We start from the raw sequence: 23,871 nt of genomic DNA, 5'->3' as shown, positions 1-23,871 counted from the left end.
TGCCTACTGGGCTATAGTAGGCATACGAGTAGAGCATACACCCCACCTACATCCAGCCTTGGTAATTATCACCACCCTGCCTTGCGCGCTAGTTCGCAGCCTCGACGCGCGCAACAGCCCTCAGGCCGACGGCCTCGGCCACACATGGCTCTGGCGGTTGGCTACGAGAACTCCGACAAGCCGCCGGGGTCAGTTCACGGTGAGAAAATAGTCGTTTGCTTGGGCCTCGGACCCCGCGCCAAGGCTGACACCTCCCCGCTATGGCCCGCCTGATTGCCAATCACGCGCGCTGACGCCATCACGCCCTGTGCGATGGGACCTGCCCAGATTGCTCTGGGAGAGGGGACAGCCACCCTTGTTCGGCTAGCCAGGAACGAGGGGTCAAATCAGAAAAGAAGGCCCCTCCGGGAATGGACCCCGGAGGACGGAAGGTTCAAGCAACCACTAGCGCGGCGCTACCATCGAGTCTCGAACCAACGAATGCATCATGCATGTGCACGTTCTATCTCCGGCCTTGATCACTTCATGCATGCAAGCCACGAACAACGAACCCTCCTCGTACCTCCGACCGTGACAGCAATGCCACGAACCCTTCCCGACCAAGGATTGTGCTTACTTTGGGCTTCAAATTTTGGTCGCGCGTCTGTATTCCGGGGTCGGTAAGTACACCAGTACCTCGTAATTAGTTGTACCAGCTCTGCTCACAGCGGGGCCTGGCTTGGAGCCCTCGGCCAAGCTGAACTATTATGTCACCTGCCAACCGTAGCTGTCCAGCGACGGACGTGGCCACGAAGTGTGCTGCTGGAGGCCTCGTCCATGTTTGAGAGAGCGCCAAGATCTGACGTTCCATAAGGTCGAAGTGCAGGTTATCATCGGTCTCCCTTTGGAAGTGGGGTGGGTGTAAGACTGAGTGGTAGACCACGGGACAGGACGGGTGAGGACATTTATTCCCCTTATAGCAGAGTCGGTTTGCTCCGATGTGGCCGAGGTTGCTGATGTGCCATGTAAATATGTGGCATTGACGACACAGAACGTAGATAAGGCAAACATGAACGCAGAGGTAGAATGCAGTGTGTTGAACACAATCCCGGCGGTTTGATCCGTCATCACGCTCGACACATCATTCGGAGGATCAACCTCGCAGTACAGAGGTAGAAACCCTACTGCACAGTATGCTCGGCAGGGGCAGCCTGGTCCGGTAAAGTGCCGGGAGTGTTCCGAGTCATAGCGGCGAGATTATTTTTCGGCGCTTATTGGAGTAAGCCCTGAGTAGCGTTGGGTAATGGGCCCGCACTATAACGGTTAAGGTTGGGCCAATGGACGGTATGATTGTTGGCACTGTGGGGACGGTCGCCTCACAGCAGCAACCAACCTCTCACCTCAAACGTCCAACACTCAACATCAAAGCGCATCATGTTCTGGGATCAATCGCTCCAACTATTCTAAGCTGACTGCGCCCCTTGAACTCTCGATTCTCTGTTTGATGTTCAGTGGATATCGAATTCCGATCCCGATCGTGATTGACGTAGGTTCTGATTGTGTTCGAACATGCTGGGCTTATCACTCTTACTGAACGGTCCAGTCCGTCCTGCCCTTTTGACCCAAGAACGCTATCAATGAAGACGCGATTACGATTACCCCGCACCCTGTGCCCGTTGTGGTGGCTTACATGGCTCGTCCTCTGCCGCGCATACCGCCTCCTCTCATACCCATGGCGCCCCGTCCCATGGGAGCCCCTCGGCCTCCTCGAGCGCCCATTGCTCCGCCGCGTGCTCCGCCCATGGCTCCACCCATAGCTCCAGCCCCACTTGGGGCTTGTGGTCCCAGTCCGGCTGGATTCATGGCCACTATTGTCACGCGTTAGCAAAAGAACCCTCGTCGACCAAACCATGTCAATCGGCCCCAGAGCTGGAACGCAGCTTCCCGGAGACAAGGGCAACTTACTAGGTTCGGCATCCTTGAGCAATGACGATCGCTCGATGGTTTCGCCATTGGCTTGGAAAGATTGCGCGCCCGACGTTCCCGCCGTATCTTCGGGGTTGACCTTGACGCGGACGCTGCTGATCTCGACGTGTGTCTTCACGATGCCGATGAAGAAGCCGATCGTGGAGATCACGGCCAGCCAATGCAGCGCGAGCGCGGCGCTGCCTTTGGTGACCTGGAAGATGCCCGGCTGTTGCTTGTTGTGACTCGTCGCCAGCTGCACGGCGGCAAACATTTGAGAATTCGACACCGCGGCCGCGAAGCTGAAGACGATGCTGCCTCCAATCAGGACAAGCATGACCTGCCAGAAAGCCTTGGTTAGCTTTTGACCACATGGAGCGCAAGTGGGCGTGCGACTCAGCCCTGGCTAGTTTCCATTGCCACGAGACCTCGCTCGGGTTTGTCGAGACTTACTAGACGCAAGATGTCGAGTCGGCGGTTTCGTTGGGACTGTCTCCACGAAGACGCGGGGCCGACCCAGGGTTTGTTCAACGCGCCGTAAATGATATACATGACCACGCCAAGGGCGAGGAACATGCCGGGGATGGCGGGGAAGACGATAAAGACGTCGTTTTGTAGCGACGAGGCGACCTCGAACAGGACGCGGTTCAAAGTGGCGTTGGCGGGCAGCTGCTCAAACTCCTGCCTGTCGTCGTTGCCCGTGGACAGGAACCTGATGCTTGAATCGTGGTCCTTGCCGACCGTGATGGCACAGTGTTCGGGACCCTCGGAGAGCCTGCAGCACATGGCTGTGTAGCCGATGCGAAGCCGCGTCGTGGCAAACCCATCGACCGAGTTGAATTGTAAGAGATAGTACCCCGATGTCCCACTCCCAGCGCCTTGAGCACCCGGGACATCCCCGAGGATCACCAAGCCTGGACACGGCGGATCAACACCACAGACTTCCTTTCACCACCCAGGAAGGAAGACCACTTACTCTGAAACAGAATGGCCAGAGCTGCCAAGACGTATACAAAAAGCCGGAGCCAAACGCTGTCTACCCCCTCAAGCTGATCAGCGACTGCCCCGCTGACAGGTAATCAGATCAGTGTCCTCGAGAGCACACGTACCAGCTATATGCTTCTTCCAATACTGCGAAATGCCCGTGCCCATCCCTCCCATCCCCCCGGCCATGGCATTCATCTTGAGAGAGTGTGTGTGCTGTGTGAACGACTAAACAAGGCAAATGAAGGTGGCGGTTTGACAGCGGACTGGAAAACTCAAATGATTGACACAAAAGCAAGCTGGATTGTTGCTAACGAGTGAATTGCACGAGCAGAGAGAAAATGCGGGCAAGAATCTGCTTCCCATGTTTTATTCTGAGCCGCAAACATAGTGGACGGGCCGCCGGTACTTCAAGCCTGCCTGCTCGAGGGCTGAGCCAAGCCAATTATAGTAGCCGAGTCGCCGCAGACATGCGTGCTGGGCCTTCTGTGTGGAGAGGGACAAGTCCATTGTCGAGTGAGGATTATGATCGGCTTCTCTGGCGGCCGTCGAGCGAGCCTGTTCGGATGCTAATATTAGGATGGGACATGCTGCTCCATGGATACACGCCGTGGTAGAGTATAGCAGCGCTTGGCGACTCTTAACTTAAAGCGAGGCTGGCTGTTTTCACACCCTCCCCCCACGTCAGCCAAAATAACCAAGCTCAGTACTCCGTACATAGTATCTGACTGCTCGCCATTACCTCGGGGCGACGGCCCTACAATTCCGCACCTCGGAGGCCGTACAGTGACCGTACACGTATCCACCGTGTGTTCATTACTAACCTGGTCAGGTAGGGTTTCGAGATTACGCCGTTGGACTTTTTACGTAAGCGACCGCTAGGATGGAAACCGGCGTTGTCTGACATGAGTCGAAAATTACAGCCAATCGGTCTCGCACCTCCACCCTCTGGGGCCATCGATGCTCTCGCTGACGAATACATGCCGCTGTTACAAGGCACTCTGTACTAGCGAGATGGAGGATAATCATTTTCGTCATCTCCTCTATGCTTCTTCTGTGCTTCATCGGACATGGCGACCCTTGCATACACCCCAATCAGCAAGTCTCCACTACGAGAGACACGAAGTGAGCTCACCCGGGTCATTCACACCCAGCTGTCTGCCACGGTAGTGAGATTCTGGTTGGGCTGAATAAGGTAAACTTGATCATCCCTACAACTCGAGAAGAGTTGACATTTGTCCCATGGAGTCTCGACCGAAGTCAGGCCCTGATCTGACTCCACGGTGATTTCCGGTGGCAAGCTGCGACGAATGCTGACCCCTCCAGACACGCCGAGCTAAAGTTCCGAGTTCGTATGTTGATGCTATCTCGTAGCTGTGCTCCCGTATCGAGGCAAAACTCGTCTGGTTGGGACACGAGGAGCATAAGCTGATTTCCCACTAGATTCAGTGTGTAGCTGCTTACGAAGGGAACAAGGTCATTCGTGTCCATAGCAAAGATTGTCGTTGTTCACTGGGTATTTCAGCAGCAAAAATACATGCCCCTTACGGGGACCCAGAGGTCGAGAAGCTTCTCAACCGTAGTTGAGCTGGACCAAAATCCTCCAGAAGCGCGGGAAGGTCCAGGAGATTATATGGTCGTCTAGAGTACCGACGCAAAAGGCATCTTACTTTTTTTTTGTGACGGCGGCCGAGAATCAACGTAAGTCTGTGCTTGGCTGCTTGATCACAGCGCGCGCGGGGCATTTAGGGCTCCTAAGGTACGGGCTACGCCCACTCGAGAGAGTGCCTTGGGCTATGTGAATGGCTCACTACTGTAACGGCGTCGTCCGTCGCGCAGCAAGAGACTTTGTGCGTTCCCAGAACTCAAATGGTAGAATGGCTGGAAATGTACAGACATCAAAGCCCGACACATGCTGTCCTGTACTGGGTCGCTCTCTATCCATAGTAGCAGATCCCTTTTTCAGCAGGACCCGAACCCGTTACACAATGAAAAACCCGGCCCAGTACGCATCTGGAGGCAAGAGATTACATTCAATAGCATTCTTCCTCCTGCTGGCCATGGTGGTCACCATGGCCGCCATGCTCGCCCATACCATCATGATCGCCGTGGCCACCGTGGCCTCCGTGATGATCCCAGTCATGGTCATCGTGGTCTGCGACCCCGAGAGTCAGTATGCGTGGAATTTGTGAATGAATGGCCCTCAGTGGTGGGCACTGCCTTGTGAAAACGTACCCTCACCTGATCGGGAGTGTGAGTGATCGTGGTCATCTTCGCCATGCCCGCTCTCATCCCACGATCCATCATGTTCGTCGTCGTCATGACCTTCGTGGCCGTCCTTGTGGTGATGGTGGTGGTGGTCGCCAGACCCGTCGTCCTCGCCATCACAGTCTTCTGATCCGTCGTAGTTGCCTTCCTCGCCGTGCTCGCAGTCGTCACCGTCAGGGTTGAACATGTTCTCGACTGCGTCTACCACGTCATGTATGCCGCTGACGATGTGCTCGAAGCCGTGCCCGGCCTCCTCGGCAAGATGCTCGAAAACCATTCTGCAGGTGATGGATTGGCAAGTTTGGATGACTCTTGGTTTGGAGAAGGAGGGATAGCGTAGTAAGTTATCAAGGTCTCTAACTGACCTGGAAGGTGTGTGAGGGCAGGATGGCACTGTTTCTGGCTGCTTTGGTGTTCTGGATCTGTCTGCTCTTCCCCTTGGCCAGGTCCCACGAACCTAGCTCCTTATATGCCCGTGAAGCCATGACAACGGTCAGAAATAGAAGCTCGTCAGTTGCCATTGCCGATGGCTGAGCACAGCTGTCCAGTCGTCGACGGAACATTACGTCCAGCGAAAGCAGAGCCATGCGGCTGGGGCGGTCGGTAACAAGCTGCTCAGACGCCAGGCTTTGTTGCTAAACCGAAACTCCACAGAAGTATAACGGATTCACTGGAATAGCCATAAGCATCGCACTGCCCGAATACCCCCAATTTGGTCGGTTCGGTGCGCGAAGCCAAGGGTGAGTTTTGAGGTTAGCGCCAGAAAGATCAGCAAAAAGAGCCAGCAATGCCAGCACGTGTCGTCCTCCCACCGCCATGTCTGAACGGGGGCTAAACTGGGTATTGAAAAACGACACAGCCACCTCGATCCGTATATGCGAAGGGGCTGCCTCGTAGCGCCAGCTATAGCTACTCGCGTCGGCTACTGGGTATCACTATCCTCCTTGGAAAGAGACTGAAGTCCTTCTACAGCGCTAGCGGTGCGCTTACCCCAATGAGGAAACCGGCGCCTCTGGGCTAAAACCGTAATTTACAGGTATCTCTTGGTTTCTCCCGCTAACCGGAAGTGGGCAGCCTACCTTGTCCGCTCGGGTCCCCGCCATGCTATATGCGTACACGGCAGCACGTTTTCTTACAGCCCAGAGGCAAAGTGACCAATGCGGGTCGTGGGTACGCCGTTGCTTCAGATCTACTCGGTACAGAATCTCGTTCGCAAGTATTACAAGCTTTTGTGGACATTGGCTTGACCGCCTCCGCACTGGGAGGGTTGATGTCGGGTACAGCCTCCCAGCCAGGCCCCCTACCCCCGATAACCAGGAATAGCTCTAAGCTATATTGAACACAATATTTCAGGCAACACACCATCGAGTAGCCAGGATATCGTGTCCCTTGCGGCCACCGCGCACCGCCCGCCGACGCACTGCCAGAAATGGGATGCCGCAGGGAAGTGCCATGGGAAGAGTGCAAAAGTCCAGGATTTCCAGGATTCGTGAGCAGTCCGAACACGCGCACATTTGATAGGGCCACCAAGGTGTGGATAGATATCCAGGGATCTTCCCCAGCTGTTATAAACAAGTATGAGAGACCATCCAACATACTTGAAGACCTACCTTTCTTGAGCACTTTTGATCGGTCCATTTCATTCTTTTGCAGTCTATTCCATCTACCACGGCAGTATGGCAAGAAAAGGGGGCGGAAGAAAGGCCGGCGGCCATTCCAGTCCTGCGTCACATGACACGCCAGCAAAGACACACGATGCCCCAAAACCCCACGACAGCCCAAAGCCGGACAATGACACGAACCCAGCAAAACACATCCCTACACCGCCTAAAGCTCCGAAAAAACCAGGAGACGCCGGCCAGCAAGACACCACGCCCGGACCTGGACCAACGCCACCGAAGCACGATATCTTTGGGGGTGATCAACCTGGGCATCCCGGAGCTGGACCAGCGCCACCAACAAAGAAGAAGGACGATCTCTTTAAGGATGATGACTTCGGAGATGGGCCAACGCCACCAAAGAAGGACGATATCTTTGGGGACGATGGTTCGGGGCCTCCCATCGGTGGACCAGCGGGATCGAAGAAGAACGATATCTTTGGGGATGATAAACCTGCGCATCCCGGAGCTGGACCAGTGGGATCAAAGAAGGAGGACGACCCCTTTGGCGGCGGCATCTTCGCAGATGACAAACCGGCGCATCCCGGAGCTGGACCAGGGGGATCAAAGAAGGAGGACGATTCTTTCGAAGGGGGCATCTCCGCGGATGACAAACGTGCGCGTCCCTCAGATGACCACGGTATGGGCAGCACACGTCGCCCGGACGACTTTCCAAATGATGGACCACCTTCCCAGCAACGGCCGGGTTACAACCAGTACGACGACCAAGCAAATTTTCACCAACCGCCGAATGGCAATTACAACGATTATGGGAGCCAGCAACATCCGAGCCGCATGGGTCAACTTGGCATGGATGTGACGAGCACTTTGGCCAGCAGCGTCATCGATAACGGCATCAATCTAGGTTCGTATGCAATCCAGAACAAGATGGAGAGGGATTCGTATGCCGCGCAGAACCAGATGGAAATGGATAATTATGCCAAGCAGAACCAGATGGAAATGGATAATTATGCCAAGCAGAACCAGATGGATCTGGAACAAATGAAAGCCGTGCAAGAAGTCGAAAGGGCTCAGTACGCAACGGACCCGTCTGCTCAAGATGGCTCATACCCTGAAGAAGAAGGCCAGTACCCTGAAGAAGACGGCGTATATCCGGAAGAAGACGGCCTATATCCTGAAGAAGACGGCCTGTATCCTGAAGAAGAGGGTCCGTACCCTGGAGAAGAGGGAATATACCCTGAAGACGACACATACCCTCCAGAAGACGCTATGTACGACCCCCAAGGCAGTATGTATCCCCCGGAAGACGCTTTGTATGACTCCGAAATGGGCGCGTACCCCACCGGTGATGCCATGTACCAGGATGGGTCTTCTGGCCGGAACGACCAATTTTCCCGTGACGGACCAGCCGTATTTTAACTTCCAGGGTTTCTTTTGCTTTTCCTGGCGAGAGCGCCTTCGGACTGATCGGCAGGGCTAGCATATCGTTGAGCAAAGGCGTTGGGGTCTTGTGCGACACATCGTGGCATCTGAGTGCCGGGTTTCAAGGTGCTGCTCCAGGTGCCGCAGCGACATCATGGAGGGCCATAGAATTATGACGTACATCGGTACCGCAATTAGCGTAATCGCTAACAAAATTCGCGATGCTCGAGGAATGGGGCGATGAGTAATTTCCATTCCAGCTAAACGCCGGCGTACGACACGAGTTACCTGGTTTCAGCTGAGTGAATGGCTGCCAGTTGTCGTTAGGCTGTGAAGCTGACTTCAGCCAGAAGACTTCAAGCGATGCGTGTAAGTCAGAAAATAGGAATGATCTGAGCGGCAAACAAGCAAGATGCGAGGTAGCAAGGGTAGTAACAGGATCAGTTGGAGACAAGCGATGAGGCGCTTGTGATCTCTGTATCAAGATGCCTGTGATTTTGGCAGCGCTGTCCCGATCCAGCAGCCCCAGCAGCCGAGAGGCACCTCAACTATATTTCAGCTGGACGGCCCAGCAAGACACATGATGGTTTATCGAATCAAAGATGGGAATGATAGTGTGTCAAGGCCGTTCTCATTACCGGAGGCATTTCGACGTGCCCAAGAAGAGAGCACTCGCATTCTGACTGTTCATTTGAATGGGAATTGTGGATTTACAATTGCCTCTCTCCTGGAGAAGGGGGCGGGTGGCATTCCGGACAAGGATTTCGTTGCTAAGGACCGGCAGACTGGTGTCCCATATGTGCTGTTCGAGCGTGACACAGGGCAGGCATTCCTGAACAAGAAACGTGACTGGAGTGAGTCATAGCCCAAATCGCCCAACCACAGGTCGCTGACGGGCGATGATAGGTATGCTCCTCCACTGGGGCGAGAAATACCTGAAGAAAGTCTTGCCCGAAAGTCTTGCCCCTCGGCTCAGGGAGGTGGCAGTCGACCTCACGACGACTTGGAACAGAGCGAGGCATTTTCACACCTGGATGCCGATACGGGAGAGGTTGTACGCCACGTACAAATGCCGGTCATCACACGAGTCTCGGGGAAACGGCTACGGAAGTCCTTGACCCAGAACCAACAGCTGAACATACGGGTGGAATGAAAGATAGCTTGGCTTCGGAGAGGTTGCTGAGCGGCAGCCTCCAGGACAACAAGTGTCTCGAGCCATCTGGCCAGCTGTTGTTTCAAGTTCGAGGATGGCCCGCGTAGATGTGGCGCTGCATATTAGGCTATGACGCATCTAGATCTCGAGGGCGCAAGTATCCGAGATAGTCCCTGTCGATCGTGGGCTGGAATCCAGTCCCCTCCACTGGCACAATGGGGACGGCAGAATCACATTAGCTGGCGATGCGGCGCGTGCCATGCTTCCACCTAAGGCTCTCCCCATCCAGAGACCATCGAACCTGACATTGCCGTGTCGCTTCAGAAAAAAACAGGGGCTGAACAACGCAATGCGAGACGCTAGTGCGTTTGTCGTGGCACTGAGCGCGGTGTATCTTGGAGATATATGTCTGAAGGTAGCTATCAACACATACGAGGCTGCAATGATACCACGAGGGCCGATGGAAGCCGGTCTTTCGGCCGTCCTAGCTCATAATAGAGTCCATGCGCAATCTGAACCATGCGCAATCTGAAGATCATGGTGTACTGATGGGTCCGAAGGAGCCAGACTCCAAAGTTTGAGAAATTATTTGGACTAGGAGCCTTCCACTGGAAGAACCGAGACCGTCTCAGTCTCACTTCTCTTGAAAGAGTGCGACACCACCGCCATGGTGGGGCTCGTGGTAGGCATGGATGCTCTAGACGATGGTCATATTTCCAGACAGGTCGTAAATCATACGTTGATGTCCTGGCAATTGTGGCGTGTAGACCGCTTCCTACCGTCGGCTTAAGGAAGGTTCTGGGTTCTCGTGCTCGAGGTGCAACGCGAAAATCATCTCATCAACAGATATGCGGCCAATGAGGAGTGTCGGTCCTGCGACCAGTTGCTAGATTGCAGTTCCTGCACCCCATTCTCTTCATGACCTCGATACGTTATTGTGACCTCCAGCCGATCTGACTACGATCGCCTCCAAATGCAGCTGTCACATCTGTAGTCTTCAAGGGCTCTTTAAGGACACACGGGACTGTGCCAAGTGATCGGTATATCGATATTGGATGACGGCTGCACAATGTCTCAACACTGGAAGATGGATCTCCCTGGAGATCGGAAAACCCGAACATGGTAGAATGTCGGCGCATCGTGGCATCATGCGGCGGCGGGGGATTGTGGAGATTCTCCGGGTGAGCGCAAGAGTTCTCGGTAGATGATTGCATCGAATTGCCGCCCATGAGTTTGAAATGGGCAGAGCCCATGCCACTTGCACAGTGTCTTTTCACATACCCAAGTCGCTCTAACCACCATGGAGCAATTGCCAGGATTCGGGACCGCCATCGGCGAAGTCCTGCTGCCAACTTACAAGCTTTACACACCTTTACTGCTGAAGCAGGCGGATGCGATAAAGGCAACGAAGAGAGAGTCCTTCCCATACGGCAAACACCCACGTCAGCAGCTGGACCTGTATACTCCTGTCGATACCCCAGAATCACAGAATAAACTGGTCATTTTCCTCTACGGCGGTGGCCTTGTTAGAGGCGACAAGATTAATCCGAATTTCCCAGAGGCATTGGTTTATGCCAATCTCGGCCATTTCTTTGCAGAAAGATTGGGGTGCAAGGTCGTCATTCCCGACTATCGCTTAATCAGTCACGAGGCGAGATTTCCTTCGGGTGGCGAAGACCTCGAACTGGTCATCCAATTTATCCAGGAGAACGTACGACATGATTCGCGTGGGCCACTCAGTCTGCATATCATAGGGAACTCGGCCGGCGGGGTGCACCTGGCTAGTTATCTATTTGCGCCTCAGTTCGCAGCAAGCCGGCGAAGGATCTTAGGGCGAGACGCCGTTGATGTTAGATTGTCAGGCGTAACATTCCTTGCCGTCCCGTTTCATTTTGACCAGGCGGCTGCTGAGAGGGCAGAGACGCTCGCGGCATATTTTGGCAAAAAACGTGCAGCAGCACGCTCCGCTCGGCCTCTTAAGAGCCGCCAAGGCAGACGGCTCCATCAATGACCTGAAGGATGTCTTGGTCCAGGTGCTGACGGGGAGCCTCGACCCAGAGACTGAGGTTCTTGTGCCAAATGATGACTTTGTGAAGGAATGGCGAGGCGCGAAAGTTGTCAGCGACAACCTTTCGGAGGGAACGATGGAAGGTCATAACCACATTAGCCCTGTGCTGAGCCTGGGAACAGGCATTGGGGCTGAAGAGGCTTGGGCCGAGCAGGTGCTTGACTTCATCAACAAAGCAGTTCCCAGCCATTAATGGGGCGCATAACTCGGCCACGGAGATACGTAGCTGTCATCAAATGGAAAGATCTGGCCCATGAAATCGAGGCTGGTATCATGAAAGGGATCCAAGAGGGGCTCGTCTAGAGGACGTGGCCCATTCGCTTCAGCAGATATATTTGCCAGTTGCATGAGAGGAGTGTCAGCTAGTTTCGGAGCTTGTTGAGGTACTCCATTTCGATTAGGGCTGCCTTTGTGGTGAGCATGCTGGACCGCCTCCCGTAAGACGGCACCCGCCTTTCTGGCAACAACGTGATCCTCCATGGCATCCAGAACGCTGATACTCAGGTCGATATGCTTCTGCAAGTCCTGTCTCTCGTCCTTCCGGGCCAACCTGGATAAATAGCACAGAATAATGGACGCCCCGTATAAGGTGTAGGTGACGTTGTACCACCATGTGCGGAAATAGGGGAGCTCACAGTACATTTGATGCATCAATTGAATGGTGGCTCGTGCCGAGGAAACGCATTTGTCCACCGCTGTCTGAAGTATGGGGTCTGGTAGACCTTCTGTCGCGGCAGCATGCAGGAGAAAGGGTCGATAGAGCACCATCTTGACGTTAAGGTATCGGAATTTCAAGGTATGTTTCTGCTTTTTCGCCCATTTCGGTTCCTTGATCATTGTGTAGGATTGTTCACCATGAAAGGCCGGGCGTATGATGCTGGGCACGGACTCGAGCCAGGCGTCCATTTCGGTTTCGATCTCGGCAGCTATTGTCAGCCTCTCAGAGGTAGAGTGAGCAGAGGCGTATATTGAGACCGACACCTTCCGGACCAGGCGGGCGAAGGCAACCATTGCTGCAAGAATAGCATGTTCCGTCTCGTCCACAGCAGGCATGGTCTGGTTGTGGTAGATGTCTAGTCCGAGAGAGTCAGGGCGACCCAGGGCGAAGCTCATCTCGATCTCCAATGAATATAGACCCCACCAGGTTCTGGCAATGTCAGAATGTGCCTCGGGTCGTCCAGCCGTAGGACTCAGTCGTGGTCTTCGGTTGAAGCCTGCCGAGAGCGCGGTTCGTACTGCTCTGCCGAGATACAAGTAAGCCAGGTGAGGATTCAATTCGTTCTGGCACACCTTCGCCATAATGAGGCAAGCTTGGACAGTCTGCAGATCATTATGACTTGGTGTCAGTTCCAAAGCGGCAGATGCTAGATGGAACATCTTCCTAGCCCAATCAAATCGGCCCATCCCATCAAGAGTCTCTTCATCCCATTCTTGAATGATAGCACCGAGACTCATAATGGAGTAGTACAGAGCCACGAAGCCTGAAGGTGGACTTTCAGATCGGCCGAACCATAGATCTTCACACTTTGAGAAGAAGTCCTCTCGAGAAATGATCGGATGGATGAAATGCAGGTTCTGGAAATATCCATCTAGGAAGAACCACGATTGGCGAAAATGGTACCGGACCGCAGACGGCGACTGTATTTCTGTCGATCTACGCCGGGCGGCTTGCGGCGTAAATGACTCGTTGTGGAAGGCGGAAACCAAAGACTGTGGCTGTTCGTTCGTCTGAGCGCCGTCTTTATGCGCATGATGTTGAACAGCCGCAAGGAATGCCAGGGATGACGTTGGGCCGTGGAACTCGGTGTTCATGGTGTGAGGATTGATCTCGCTGACCTCTTCGTTTGCATGGTCGTGCGACGTGCAATCAAGATTTACGCCCTCATCGATTGTGTCGAGGGGGCTACTCGTGCTGGGTGCTTGCGTGCCGTCAAGCTCACGACGTGCAAGAGCGTGGAAGCGGTCCCGAGCGAGATACGCGTCCTTGTAGATGCACGCCCGATTCCGATTCCTGCACCTCGTACATGGAAGAAGTTCATCGCATCGATGCTTCTTGGCTCTGCAGAACTCGCACGCTCTTGCGGCACGGGGCCTCTTCCTCTTCGAGCCAGCCACAGGCGATGGTGGCACAGCCTGCGCGGCATCTGAAAAGGGTTCTTCGGATCCGGGTGGTTGCTGAGGAGACTGGAGTGGTTCTGATGGGCTTAGTAGTGCAGGCAGATATGCCAGACGCCCCTTCAACGGGTGGTCCACGTCTACATGACGGTCAGAAGACATGGCCCCGCCGGAGGCAGAGGTACGGAGTAGCGGATCGAAGCTTCAAAATGCGGGCAGGAATTTCCGAGTCGTTTTGCTGAGTCATGCAACACTTGCCAAGACGCTTCCCGAGTCATGCGCGATTCGGGTCTTTATTCCGGAACTTCCGCGTGTATTATTCCCAAGATTGCACGCGACGCGCTTTACGAGCCGGAACAAAATGTAGACTCTCTCTACGTATACGCATGATGCTGCGACGCCTTGTGATTTGTCATCCTAATCAACACCACGGTGGCAGGTCACGGAGGCACTGCATCGATAACCATGCGGCTTATCCGAGCATCTCTCCATCGTAGTCGAAGCAAGCAAGGTTGAGGGCACATAGCAACCGACGATGCTCCCAGGGCTTGAGCATGAGACCGTGTCAGCGCGAGAACGAAAGCCCCGATCTCGAACCACCATGGCAACGAGCATGCCGCTAGGAATACCGGAGAACCGGGAGAAGGCGTGTTTGGAGCTCTTTTGGGCAGAAGTAGGTGTTTCGGCGATTGTGAATTTCTAAACAACTAGCTGGGCCAGATAAGGGAGCAAGAGGAGGTCAACATCCTCGACAATAGCGAGGACCTGACGCCAAACACCTCTTCAAATGAAAGGACATTAGCTGAAGCTCAACCAGGCGCCGCGTCCGAACGCCGCTTGCGCCTGACCAAGCCATGCCCCTGTTTTCTTTTGAACTCCACGACCAATGACTGGTCAATACTTCCTTTTGGGTTCAAGAGTCGTACGTCGGTTTGCGACCCTTTCATCGAGACGTGATGGACAAGAGGTCGCCACAGACGCTCGGCGCTGGTGACCACAGCCCAAGGCAGGCTGGAACGGAGAATACTCATGGGGTTTCCGAGCCGTGAGGGCAGGTCTGCCTGCCACCAAAATTCCACGGATTATCGAACTTAGCAAGCAGGCCGAAGCCAAGGCGATCACATCACATCCTTTCGATGCCCATGCATGCGGCGCGCACAAGGTCAGCTGTCCTGCAGGCAGAAATTAGCGGCCATTGCTCCCCGTAGACACGTGCACGGTCGCTTGTGCTGCAGGGCAGTGTTTGTCCAGTGAGGCGCGGAGACCATCTGTACTAAATCTGCCTACACCCACCTCATTTGAGGCCGATTCGACAAACTGTTGCATCTATCCAAAGCGGTCCCCCCGAAGCAGGGTTGAGTATGTGACACATGAATGCTGATCATGAGTCAACAGCGGGTTCACAAAGACTAGCAACATTAACCACACCACAAGGGCGAAAAGGCATTCATACTGCGGGAACAAGACTCGTTGGAGGACGCAAAGGCTAGGAGGTTTTGCTTAGTATCGCTTCGTCAGCAAAGCTCGACGCCGAGATTTCTGTGAGGTTAGGAGAAACGATAGGAGAAACGATAGCATGTGGGCGATCGCGGAGAGGACATTAGCAGTCTCTCCACCATCAAGAACCACAGGCGCCGGAGCGGTTGTGAAGAAAGATCTTCCAGACATTCCATCAGCCGACGACCTTGCTGCCGTGCTTTCGAGTCGCGTGGCAACGGCACCACCGCTCGGTGCAGGAATGTTCGTCTGAAAGATTTCAACGACGTCCAGTAGGCGTTGTGAGGTAACAGGAATCCCATTCGCCTCCACGTTGTCGACAGAGCGCCATATGGGTTTCAGACGGCCTTCACTATCGTAAGGCTCGGCAACCCTCATCCGTTTGACCCAGTTATCCATCACTTTAAATGCGGTTGCATCGTCCAACCTCCAACCATTCCTTGTGTTGGATATGGCATTTTGGGTTGTGTTTGCACCGGATCTCCCTGCATCAGTGTGCGAGCAGTTCCGAACGCGTCAATCCTTCGACGAGTTGTGCGCAGGAAACCTCCTTGAGGTGGTGTTTCAGGATCGGTTAGTAGAGACAAGACCGATTCCGTCCTTCCAGGCGAGCTTCGAGGTTTTGGGAAACCCCTATCTTGAGCATCCCTGGACTTGAGGACCTGCCGTAGGGGTAAATATGTCTGCTACGGCATGACCGTTCGCTCGAGTGCCTTGGAGGACCTTTTGGGCGACTGTCCTTCCTGGGTTTCTCATAGGAAGGAAGTCCGGTCCAGGAGTATGTGCATCACCGTCTGGCAGGTGGAAGGCAGAATACCGACCAGGTTCGAGATCAAGTCCATGACCAGCCGACACCTCTGCTGGGACGACATCGAGTGTCTTCACGACCGTTGCATGTGACCCAGCGGCCACTGTCGCCACGACCGCGATCCCTTCTGGTGCGCCAAGTTTCAGCTGGTCTTGCCAGCGTCGTCGAACCTCCTCACCCAGCAGAGTGCCGGAATGAAGCTTTGTTTTATGCTGCTGACAGCAGGAACGCTCAAGAAAAGTCTTCCATCACCGACGAGCGCAAGTCTGAAGCCAGAGAGCCACTGGTCGCCGTACGAACCATGAGCAGATGCTTCTGCAGCTTTCTGGCTGCGGCAGGATGAAGCTGTACAGATCGAGAGCAATGGCGCTTGTGTTTGATCAGCCGGTAATCGCATGTAATGGTCGTCACGGATAAGTCGATTTCCTCAAGAGCTGGGAAGTTGTCTGCCTGCTTAATGTGAGCCTTACCGGTAGCTCCGCTCCGAAGCGCGTCACAGGTACTCCGTATTCTCACTCAAGACCCTCCCTTGGACGCCCATGATATAGGCGGGACACTTGGTCATGTGATCAAGCGACGAGTCCTTGCTGTCTGCGGGATTTGGAGACTTGCGTCCTGAGTTGGCAGCACTGCAATTGCCATGTTGAGCAACCACACATGGATGCGCCCGTCACTGGAGGTGGCTTCGGCGCACTTCACTCTGCCGGTTCTGGGAGCTTTGGTTGGTCGAATGAGGCTGTGCAAGCGTCGGCCATGGTTCGCAGGGCAGAACTCCGAGAGTTATTGGTATTGCGAGGAGGATAGAATGATTTGGTCTTTGACATGATAGTTCAAAATCACGCATTCCGACGCACCCAAAACCAGGATCTGCTGTCCAAGACATTCGTCACATAGAGCGTCTTACTCGGCCAGCGCCAGCCACGAGTGTACGAGTCGAGACCGTGAACAGGGATAGATGGCGACTTTTCTGATGCGACAGTTGCTTTCAAGGAGTAGCTGTTGCTCTTCGACGCAAACCCGAGGGCCGTCGAGGCCGTAGCAGTCCGGTCTGGCTGGTGGTCGACAGCAAAGTGTAACGCTGATCGTTCATGCTTCTGCGACTGCTGCCTGTCACAGGCGACGGTAACTGATTCATTCCGCGCTGGCTCCGCGCTGGCTGTAGACGCCCAGGGTCTGTCCCTAAACTACCCAGTCTCCCAGTAGCTGAGAAATCCGTCGCCGCGGCCGGAAAATCCTCCGGTGATGGCAACTCGGAGCGAAAGACAAGCATTCGCCCAACCAAACAAGCTCATGAGATCTCCTCAATCCCCATTTCCCAGGAATCGATCTTCACGCTCGTCTCACTTCCATTACATAATCTCAGATCTCCACCCTGATTCACCTCCTACATCACCAGTCACCATTCCACGTCATGTCTCCTCTCACGCGTAGTTGTGACGCCCGGCGACTTCATCTGCCGGAGAGTGCGCCGTTGATAGAGATGTCATGCTGTAACGGAACCTCTAGCTCTCAGGCTGAATGTGTTGCATAAATCCCGCTACAGTGCCACAGGTAAGGTCACAGTCCTCCAGAACCATTATTTGAGGCATATCTCTCCCACCATCACAGCAATTGATAGCTCATACCGTCTTTGCTCGGCATTGACTACACGTTTTTTCCCAAAATGAGCGACAGCAAGATTCCCAAACTATACCACCGTACGACGCCACACTGGCAGCAAGAACAACGCAACGCCTTCTGGGCTCTAAACGAAGGGAAATCCGCTCCCTTCAACACCCGACCCGACAAGCTCGAAGCCCTGGCCGAGGAGTCTCTTTCCATCAACGGCCGCTACTACGCTCAATCCAATGCCGGAAACAGCTGGACACATCTCGCCAATCGACAGGCTTTCTTCCGACATAGAATCATCCCCCATCAGTTAGTGGACGTGAACGAGCGAGACACGACCACCACGTTGTTTGGCCACAAGGTCTCGGCACCGATTGGATTCGCGCCTATTGGGATTAACAAGATCTACCACCCCAAGGGCGAGCTCCCCGTGGCCAAAGTGGCCGGGCAGCTTCGCCTGCCCTATGGGCTGAGTACTGCGAGTTCAAGCACAATTGAGGATGTCGCGGCGGCGAACGATGCCGGCCGACACCTACCCGAGGCCGTGAAAGTCGAGGGTGCAGACAATGATTCGTCTGTCCGTTTCTTCCAGCTGTACCTCCCACACGACGACGAACTCGCGGTTTCCCTGCTCAAGCGCGCCGTAGACAGTGGCTTTACGGCCTGCATCCTTACTACCGACACGTGGCAGCTCGGCTGGCGCCACGACGACATCGCGACATCGAACTACGCCTTTTACCGCGGCATCGGCGCCGACCTGGGCCTTGTCGACCCCGTGTTCCAGAAACGCCTGAAGGAGATGGGCATTGATCCGAAGAAGTCCCCCGAAGAAGCCGGTGCTGCGTGGATCGACAACGTGTGGCATGGAAGGGCGTTCAGTTGGGAGAAGATCCCCTGGGTGATGAAGACCTGGAAGGATTTGAGTGGTGGCAAGCCGTTCTGCATTAAAGGGTGAGTCGTGCCTGGCTTGGGCCCGTAGGGGTTCTGCATGTCCCTTTGACTGACGTCGTAGGATACAATCCGTGGCTGACGCACAACACTGCGTCGATCTCGGTGTGGACGGCATCGTCGTCTCCAACCATGCCGGCCGTCAGGTCGACGGCGCAATCGCCAGTTTGGACGCACTTGAGAACATCATCGATGCCGGCATTGGGGAGAAGACCACCGTCATGTTTGACTCCGGTGTAAGGGGTGCATCCGACGTGATCAAGGCATTGTGCATTGGTGCAAAATTCGTCTGGGTCGGTCGTTTGTATGTGTATGGGCTTGCCTGCATGGGCGAGGAAGGCGTGCGCCATGTCTTCAAAAGTCTGCTGGCCGAGTTCGACATCTCCATGCTCACAGCTGGGTTCAGGAACATAGACGAGATGCGGAAGGACAGGCTCGAAAGTTACCCCAAGAGTTACACTCTGATTTCCGAGAAGGCGAAACTGTGAGAATGCAAACGGATGCAGCCACATTTTGCGAGTAGCTGCGAGATATGTAGACCAGAGCAAAGACGGACAGATAGCATTAAGTGGAATAAGTTGCTAATAATGCCTTTCTGCAGGCAAATTACACCAAATACCCGGACCGGATTGGTTGTCGAGCCTGTCCCCACTCGAGGTGCAGGAGATCAGTGACGCCTGAGGCAAACTGCAGCAGCTGCTGCTCTCGGGCATCAGCAGGAACTCAGAGAGAGCCTATGACGAGCAAAGCTGGGTTGGCACTTGTTTGACATACCGCCCCTCGGATGATGGTTTGGCCCGCTCCAGCCTGTCAGAGTCCGCCAACATGCGGTGACAAACTACAAATCACTTGGGGTGCTTGTCCACAGCCTGAACACTGACAGTTGCGGGATGGGTTGCTCTACGATCGGGAAATCCTCTTGACATAAGCGAAGCGGACACGGCCTTTCTTGATTTCTTTTGACATTTGACTTCAGGAGGTCCGTTCTTCCTTGGGCTTGATACTCTGTCAGCCGCTCGACATGGCTCGCCCCTGCAGCTACCGAGCGCTGATCTCGAGTCATCCACTACATAAAAGCACGGCCAACCCACCTAATATGAACATGTCCCCCGCCACTATCTTCCATCTGGTGCGTTTTCGTCCTTCGCTTCGGAGGCAACCCCTGAAGAGTGCGGACTAAGGTTGCAGGCCGACACGAGGACAAAGCTGAGGAGGTCGGTCCACCTGAGGAGGTCTCGAGCAGAAAGAGTTGCGTTGTGAAGGTCGCCGGACACATTAGAAAGGATTGGGGTTTCGAGGTCGTCGTGTACAAGCTCGAGGTCAGGTCGTCATCATTCGTGAAAAAAAGCTCGCGCTCCGGGCGAGAGGTAAGGTATCATAGCTTCGTCAATGTTCGCTTTGCGCAAGACACCATCTATCGGACGCCAAGAAAGAAGAAAACAATGCCATATGCTTTTCGCGGAACTGTCATTCGTCAAGGTTGGGGGCAGACACTGGTGGACGGAAGGGGTTAGGGAGCGTGTCGAAGAGTAGTCGAATGTGAGGTGGTCGCGGGGCGGAACTTCACTCGGAGGAGACCTGCTGTCGACGTCCCTTTTCGGCCTCAAGATTCTCGTAGAGAAGATACAAGGCTCGTTCGTTGGCGCTGGCGCTCCCCATGATGGTGAACATTCTCTCGCCGGTGTCGTCGTGAGGAGCTTTGGCGATTGAGATGCGAGCGCCGGAGCTCTTGCGAATCTCGCTAATCTTGGAACCACCTCTTCCAATGATGCAGCCGACCATATCGGCGGGAATACTGATGTTCTGAGTCTGGACTTCTTCGCCGTCCTCAGTAACCACAGGAATACCACCTGCACGTGGCATGTCGTTGTTGCGGTTGTAGGTGCGTGTTTCACTAAAATCTGCACCGTTACCGGTACGGTTGTAGGATCGACCGCCGCCGCCGCCGCCACCCCCACCATAGCTGCTAGCTGGAATTCCAGCAGTGGCGACTGCAGGAGGGAGAGGACCAGAACCGACCTGAACGCGGACAGCAGGGTTGTAGAGCACGGTACCAGTGCCACGCTGCCAGTCGTCGACCAAGCATTTTCCGATTTCCCACACGGCTTTGTCAATGCTCTCGGGTGTACCTTGAACTTCGACAATGCGCTCGGTGGATTGCGGGAGCATCTCCTTCTGGGCTACCATGCGAACTCCAGACACATCCTGGATGTGCTTGATCTTGAGTCCTTGGCGGCCGATGATAGTGCCCATCTGGTTGTGGGAGATCAAAAGCCGAATGGCTACATCGAATTAGTATGATTCGAGATTGTGTCTCCGAACATGCTTACGATGAGTGCCGTTGTTTTGAACCACGCCGCCCATGCCCATCTGAGGTGCGCCCTCGAGCAGACCCTTGGCCACGAGTGAATATGCCTTCGAGATGCCGGACAGGGGACCAGTAACGGTCAAGACACGATCGTGAACACCTTGAACGACCTTGCTAACTCCCGCCTTGACTCCTGTCTCTTCGCGAAGGTCGGCAACGTTTTTCCCAGCTTTGCCGATGATGACACCTGCTTCCTTGGTTGAGACGATAGCACGGAGAGTCAGTATGGATTGCGCATATTCCTCTTCGGTCTTCGGGCCGTCGTTCTGAGGATCGCCGACATTGAGCTGGTTCAGAGACTCGCTAAGACCCTGGTCGTCAATGTGGTTCGCAGCAGACGGAGACTCTGTGGACGCCATTTTGAGAAGCGTCGGAACGTAGCCGGTTCAATGGCGGACGTGGGGCGAAGGTGATCGGCGCGGATGTGAGAGCAAGGTGAACCCGAGCAGATAGAGGCGTCAGTCCAGTCTGACCGCCGAGTGAGGGGATGGGGAAGACGAAGGCGATGCAGGAAAGATGGAAGAGGAGGGGAACGCGACGGTGCGAGTAGAGGAGAATGGATGAGGGTCGAGGGGAGGACGAGGGGTGAGGTTAAAATGTGAGGATCAGGGTGGTTCGAATGTTGTTGAGGTGCAGCAGTTTGGGAAACAAACGAAATTGAAAATGCGTTTGAATCACGGGCACAGCATAAAAACTCTCCGGCAGTCAACGTGGCTGGCAGGGCATGCGCGATCGCATGTAGTGAGTGAGAGTGGGGGAGCATCATAGGCCACCGGCCATAACAGCCTCCGCCTCTTCGGCGTCGGGGCATTATCCGATGCTCACTGGCTGATGCTCTCTTGGAGCTTCATAGCTTTTCGCGCTCTGGGTGATCATTCATCGCGTAGCTCAGAGCAATTCGAGCATCGCCGAATGAGGTCAGCTTACTCCGTACTTTAACATAGCATTCGCAAACAACGATGTAATTAGCGCAGAGCTTTTTGGCTCATTGCGTCTGATTCCTTGGCTGCGCTGTATCTGGTTGTCAGGATTGTCTCTGGGCTTGTGCAGCCAGAGTACAGAGCACAATACCCTGAGTCCTCCGGCGCGTTGGATCAAAATGTGTGGCTGGATCTAAACCATTTCAAGCTATCGGTTTGTATGCAGGCTCGATGTCAATTCATGCTGTACCTGGACTCTGACCTGTTCCAGCAGGGGAACCTGGAGCCTCGAAAATTGAGATCTTGTCTGCAGAACGCCACAGCTATGGGCACATCATTTAGTAGCTGAGTAGATCTCACAGACCTTGATGCTGGAACAGGGAATGCACCGCCGACCTCTCATTCGTCTGCCTCGACTACCAACTCTGGTAGGGAGTGCTCTCATATTGTTGGACTCATCGTACCCCTATTCTCATCGTACCGTTTGACAGCCTCCGACAAGACCACAGCCGATCAGCAACACCACACTTTGGTCGATGACCTCGGTGTCAAACCCTCGGAGCGAAACTGCACCGGCGCATTAAGCCATGGGAGAGAAATCGGCCATCAGGACCAGTTTATTCTCCTCAATATTGGCCGGAGCCGTGACAATGGTGCCATCCACGAGCGGAAACCGACAATATTGCGCTTGGCCGCCATCGAGAATCACAGTTCCGAACAGTTTGCACTTCTCACGATGTGTTGACCACCCTAGTTTGCAATAGAAGCACTCCCACGACCGGTTCTAGGGGCGTCAACATCTTCTCGCCTTACTGTGTGGATCTGCTTGCAGCTTGCATCTAACGACCACTGCCCTTATTGTGCACGTGAAATCGTGCCTTTCGTTACTCTGCCTTTGTAGGTTTCCACCTGTCTGTGGTATGGCATGCCACTAGGAAGGTGTCTGAGCCAGACGAGCTGGGACTACTTCCAGCGAGCAAATGACTCACACAAGCAGGGAGCCTGAAGCCTTTGATCTCATGCGGCCGCATGCCTAACGTAAGGTTACGTGCAATGTGTCATTGTGTACTTTGTGACCGCAATCCCTAGCCTCGAGGGTACGTTGGCCATTTTAGGGGAGGTTCCTGAGGTGGCCTGATGTTAGTAGTGCGATGTACACGCTGGTTGGGAAATCCAGGGGACTTCAGTTTGCTCATCGAAAGATCATGACAAGCTCGAAAATCGAACGAAAGTTTGGGAATGCTGTACTGCTGGCAAAGTTTCAGGGCTAATCTGCCCTCGGACGCACAGAATTGATTCCAAACGCCGCCGAGACAATGCCATTTTGCTCCCGGTGGCATTTACTTAGCGGCTTGAGCCCTCTATTTCGACCGGCAATACACACAGATAAAGAGCAGCCGGCAGAAAACCCGATCATGACGGCGTCTCTCGGATGGCTACGATTGCTCCTCTTGAGTTTGAGTATCTGCCCACATTGTTGAATGGGGTTGGTGTACCGAGTCTAGACGCCCGCTCGAATGCTGCCATGTCTTCGATCCCATGACATCCAGACATAGATGGGACGCCAGTGCAAAGGGAGAAATGTGAAACCTCGAAGAACTCCGCCCATGGTAGAGACTGAATTGTGCTGCGGGTCTCCCACCTTGATGCTCTACTCAAGTCACCACACAAAGCAATTCACTCTCGAGAATCATCTTGCCCTCTTTATACTTCTCCGCGGGCTCATAAGCCTTGTCATACTTCCAGCCGACTGTCTCTTCACATTGTTTGCACTTGATATCTCTGACAATGTGCCGGCCGGTGGTCATATTTCGCTCCATCGCTTCACCCTGTTTGATGTTCACTACCGTGGAGAAGAGGAAGGCTTTGCCATGTTGGCCACGGAAATTACGTGAAATGATGTCGTCGAAGTCGGCAAGATGTGTTTTGCAGTTCTAGTGCGATCGAATGGTTAGCAGGCTAGCCGAATTGCATATGGAGGGCGTTCAGCAGCAGCGAGAACGTCTCTAGGCTGGTGCTGTACCTTGCAGCCGAAGATTTTGGCCGAGTTTAGGTAGACGTTGTATGCTAGGCCCATCCTGACACGAGAGCCTTCCGCTCACAGATCCAAGCACGTTGATGGCAACGCACAGCACTTCAGGGCCCTGCT

At 54.3% G+C, this 23,871-nt stretch overlaps 9 protein-coding genes across 9 annotated transcripts; 4 read left to right on the top strand and 5 right to left on the bottom strand.

Annotated features, from left to right (window-relative positions):
- Positions 1 to 1,665: 1,665 nt before the first annotated feature.
- Positions 1,666 to 2,730, bottom strand: G647_00029 (uncharacterized protein; the record flags this gene model as incomplete). The annotated part of the gene is made up of 3 exons (XM_008723432.1): positions 1,666 to 1,847; positions 1,945 to 2,284; positions 2,398 to 2,730. 3 exons carry the CDS (start codon positions 2,728 to 2,730, stop codon positions 1,666 to 1,668), a joined length of 855 nt encoding a protein of 284 aa, XP_008721654.1.
- A 4,142-nt stretch (positions 2,731 to 6,872) lies between these two features.
- Positions 6,873 to 8,234, top strand: G647_00028 (uncharacterized protein; the record flags this gene model as incomplete). The annotated part of the gene is made up of 1 exon (XM_008723431.1): positions 6,873 to 8,234. One exon carries the CDS (start codon positions 6,873 to 6,875, stop codon positions 8,232 to 8,234), a length of 1,362 nt encoding a protein of 453 aa, XP_008721653.1.
- Positions 8,235 to 8,820: 586 nt separating this feature from the next.
- G647_00027 (uncharacterized protein) lies at positions 8,821 to 9,355 on the top strand (the record flags this gene model as incomplete). Its single annotated transcript, XM_008723430.1, has 2 exons — positions 8,821 to 9,091; positions 9,144 to 9,355. The coding sequence occupies 2 exons, from the start codon at positions 8,821 to 8,823 to the stop codon at positions 9,353 to 9,355; spliced, it is 483 nt and encodes a 160-aa protein (XP_008721652.1).
- A 1,335-nt stretch (positions 9,356 to 10,690) lies between these two features.
- Positions 10,691 to 11,401, top strand: G647_00026 (uncharacterized protein; the record flags this gene model as incomplete). Its single annotated transcript, XM_008723429.1, has 1 exon — positions 10,691 to 11,401. One exon carries the CDS (start codon positions 10,691 to 10,693, stop codon positions 11,399 to 11,401), a length of 711 nt encoding a protein of 236 aa, XP_008721651.1.
- Positions 11,402 to 11,647: 246 nt separating this feature from the next.
- Positions 11,648 to 13,735, bottom strand: G647_00025 (uncharacterized protein; the record flags this gene model as incomplete). Its single annotated transcript, XM_008723428.1, has 1 exon — positions 11,648 to 13,735. One exon carries the CDS (start codon positions 13,733 to 13,735, stop codon positions 11,648 to 11,650), a length of 2,088 nt encoding a protein of 695 aa, XP_008721650.1.
- A 3,806-nt stretch (positions 13,736 to 17,541) lies between these two features.
- On the top strand, positions 17,542 to 18,922 carry G647_00024 (uncharacterized protein; the record flags this gene model as incomplete). Its single annotated transcript, XM_008723427.1, has 2 exons — positions 17,542 to 18,437; positions 18,499 to 18,922. The coding sequence occupies 2 exons, from the start codon at positions 17,542 to 17,544 to the stop codon at positions 18,920 to 18,922; spliced, it is 1,320 nt and encodes a 439-aa protein (XP_008721649.1).
- Positions 18,923 to 19,997: 1,075 nt separating this feature from the next.
- Positions 19,998 to 21,161, bottom strand: G647_00023 (uncharacterized protein; the record flags this gene model as incomplete). The annotated part of the gene is made up of 2 exons (XM_008723426.1): positions 19,998 to 20,716; positions 20,765 to 21,161. 2 exons carry the CDS (start codon positions 21,159 to 21,161, stop codon positions 19,998 to 20,000), a joined length of 1,116 nt encoding a protein of 371 aa, XP_008721648.1.
- Positions 21,162 to 22,328: 1,167 nt separating this feature from the next.
- On the bottom strand, positions 22,329 to 22,421 carry G647_00022 (uncharacterized protein; the record flags this gene model as incomplete). The annotated part of the gene is made up of 1 exon (XM_008723425.1): positions 22,329 to 22,421. The coding sequence occupies one exon, from the start codon at positions 22,419 to 22,421 to the stop codon at positions 22,329 to 22,331; it is 93 nt and encodes a 30-aa protein (XP_008721647.1).
- A 956-nt stretch (positions 22,422 to 23,377) lies between these two features.
- G647_00021 (uncharacterized protein) lies at positions 23,378 to 23,799 on the bottom strand (the record flags this gene model as incomplete). Its single annotated transcript, XM_008723424.1, has 2 exons — positions 23,378 to 23,656; positions 23,746 to 23,799. The coding sequence occupies 2 exons, from the start codon at positions 23,797 to 23,799 to the stop codon at positions 23,378 to 23,380; spliced, it is 333 nt and encodes a 110-aa protein (XP_008721646.1).
- Between the last annotated feature and the right edge of the window lie 72 nt (positions 23,800 to 23,871).

This window comes from Cladophialophora carrionii (genome assembly GCF_000365165.1).
Source record: "Cladophialophora carrionii CBS 160.54 unplaced genomic scaffold supercont1.1, whole genome shotgun sequence".
Lineage (NCBI taxonomy): Eukaryota > Fungi > Ascomycota > Eurotiomycetes > Chaetothyriales > Herpotrichiellaceae > Cladophialophora > Cladophialophora carrionii.
Note: the sequence above shows the minus strand (reverse complement) of the source record. Positions and strands in the feature narration are given on the sequence as shown.